We start from the raw sequence: 2,468 nt of genomic DNA, 5'->3' as shown, positions 1-2,468 counted from the left end.
CTGCCACAGCAGCGTCCACGCCAGTACCGGGAGTGCTGGGAGTACTGGGAGTGCTGGGAGTGCTCCCACAGTGCTGGGAGCGCTGGCAGTGCCCGCGGCCAGCACCGCTCGGGTGTGCTGGGTGTACTGGGAGCACTGGGAGCACTGGCAGTGCCCGCGGCCAGCACCGCTCGGGTGTGCTGGGTGTACTGGGAGCACTGGGAGCACTGGCAGTGCCCGCGGCCAGCACCGCTCGGGTGTGCTGGGTGTACTGGGAGCACTGGGAGCACCGCCGGGCCCGCAGCCTGCTCAGCCTCCCGGGCACGAGCTGGCACAGAGACCTGTTGGACTCCATCGCCAGAGGCCAAAGCAGCTGCGAAGCCTCCGGGGCAGAGCCCACACGGCTGTCCCGGCCCGGGCACGAGGAGCCCGAGCAGCATCTGGGGGCACAGACAGGGAGCCTGGGCTCACAGGGGGCAAAGCTCTCTAGGTTAACGCAGGCAGAAGATGACAACAGCTCTAACCCTGCTCGACCCGCTGAAGGCAGGAAGAGGTTCCAGAGCCATGAGAGAGGGAGAGCCCAGACTTGCCCCCGCAGCTTAAGGCACGAGCGAACACACACTGCTCCTCCCTCCTTCACAGGGGACTTGGGGCAATCCTCCTCTCGTTCTTCAGCTCCCTGAGGCTACTCATACATCTAAACAAGACAGCCCTGCCCTCCTGTCCCTGCACTGCTGGGAGGGTATGATTGTTACTGACACTGTTCAGACAGGAAGGTGACACGGGGCTGGCACGAGTCCTGTGTCTCAACTGCTAATTAGATTGAGAGATTCTATCACTATACACTTCTGTGGCCATAAAGTAAAGAAAACAGTCCACAGCTAAGCAAGTTGTTCACACTACAGAAACCTTTTGGTTCATAGTCTGGACTTAGTAGTATATAACATCATACGGTTCTCTTCTAGGACTGAGAAGGGATGACACTTCTGTGTCTGCATCCTGATGGCCAGTTCAACATCAGGACAGAACTAATCCCAACAGACTGTCTCTGAACATGGAAGTTCAAGAAAGCTGAAATATCTCAGTGTAATCTTGACTTAGGACTTTTTTTTATTGCTTTCAACTTTTTATTTCTTTCTAATTTGAGAAAAAACTATTTCTTTGTTTTTTCCTTTTTTACTCACTAAGATTCAGCAAGTTCCGTGGAAAACCTTGTCAGTGTTCTAGGAGAGAAATAAATATACTGAATTAAATAGGCTAGTAAATGATAGATTATTCTTCCTATATTTAAGGGTTGCTTTGGGTTTGGTTTTTTTTTAGGATCTCAGAGTCAAAAGAGACATTGTGCAAACTCATGTACACGTGTGTGCACCCATGGAGTTTTGCAGAGTGTAGTGTATGCTGCCTAGAATTTGTTTGGGGTTTTTTGGCTTTTAAATGAATCCTTTTTTGGACAAAATGTAAGATTTTGATTGGAAAATTTGCAAGTTTTAATAACAGTTGGTTTTCTGTGATTTTTTTTTCAGTTTTCTGCTGCAAGAAGGGAAGGGAAATCAGGAAAACAACAAGCTCAGAACTATCAGCCTTGAGGAAGCTGACATGCCAGTTTTCTTAAAGCACCAAAACTGAAGAACATTTCTAAAAGGCAACACCTATTACTGAGGAAAAGTTCCTTGTTCCGTTACAGCTGCAGATGAAAGTGTAACGGCAACAAGCGACTCCATGACAAGGTAAGGGATGCATTGCTAGAAGCTGTTGCCTTTGCAATAGCAGTGTGAGTGCCCAAGCGCTCTTTCCAAGACAAGCACGCTGGGTTTGCAGTAAATGCTCACCATGCTGCAATGCTGTTGAGCTCATGGGGCTTCAGAAAGGGAATACACGCAGGCTGATTTCATAAGTGTAAAGTCACAGAATAAGGAGAGAGAAAAAATAAAATGCACCTAAGTGAATTAACAACAAAGTATTGGGTGAGAATAGTACCTGTGTGGGTTCGAATGTGTTTCTGAAGGTCTCCTGAAGTCTTGAATGATTTGGTGCAATTTTCTTCTGTGCACCGATAAGGCTTTTCACCAGTGTGTGTTCGGACGTGGCTTTTTAACCCATACCCTGAGGATGAGAAAGGATGTTACAATACTACAAGCACCAAATCAGGATACTCATAAACCACCTCCATCCAATGCTGTGCTTGCCATCCCATCAGGAAACTTGTCCATGAGTACAATTTGCTTGCTCATTCCTCACAAGCTCTCCATTCTACCACAGAGAGCAGCACGGCTCCAGATAACAGCTTAGAAATCCTTTCAGCCTTCATTTGTGAAGAAAATGCACTCCCACAATGCTTCTCCTTCCCTTCAGAAGGATAAACTGCAATTATTATAATATGGACAAATATTTATTCTGGCTTCAAAGGAAGCTGCATGCTCTGCATTCCATCTGGTTTTTACCTCTTCCCTCTACTGTCATCAAAACGACAGTGAATGATTTGCTCA

At 47.6% G+C, this 2,468-nt stretch overlaps 1 protein-coding gene across 3 annotated transcripts in view; it reads right to left on the bottom strand.

The window, feature by feature from the left end:
- The window catches only part of ZNF143 (zinc finger protein 143), a 23,610-nt gene that overhangs the window by 9,491 nt on the left and 11,651 nt on the right, over positions 1-2,468 (bottom strand). For all 3 annotated transcript variants that reach the window (XM_009071370.1, XM_009071369.1, XM_009071372.1), the window contains one exon: positions 1,960-2,085. In XM_009071370.1, the coding sequence (XP_009069618.1) occupies positions 1,960-2,085 (126 nt within the window). The remainder of the gene's footprint in view (positions 1-1,959; positions 2,086-2,468) is intronic.

Source organism: Acanthisitta chloris, unplaced genomic scaffold, assembly GCF_000695815.1.
Source record: "Acanthisitta chloris isolate BGI_N310 unplaced genomic scaffold, ASM69581v1 scaffold18723, whole genome shotgun sequence".
Taxonomy (NCBI): Eukaryota; Metazoa; Chordata; class Aves; order Passeriformes; family Acanthisittidae; genus Acanthisitta; species Acanthisitta chloris.
This window is presented reverse-complemented; position numbering and strand designations above follow the sequence as displayed.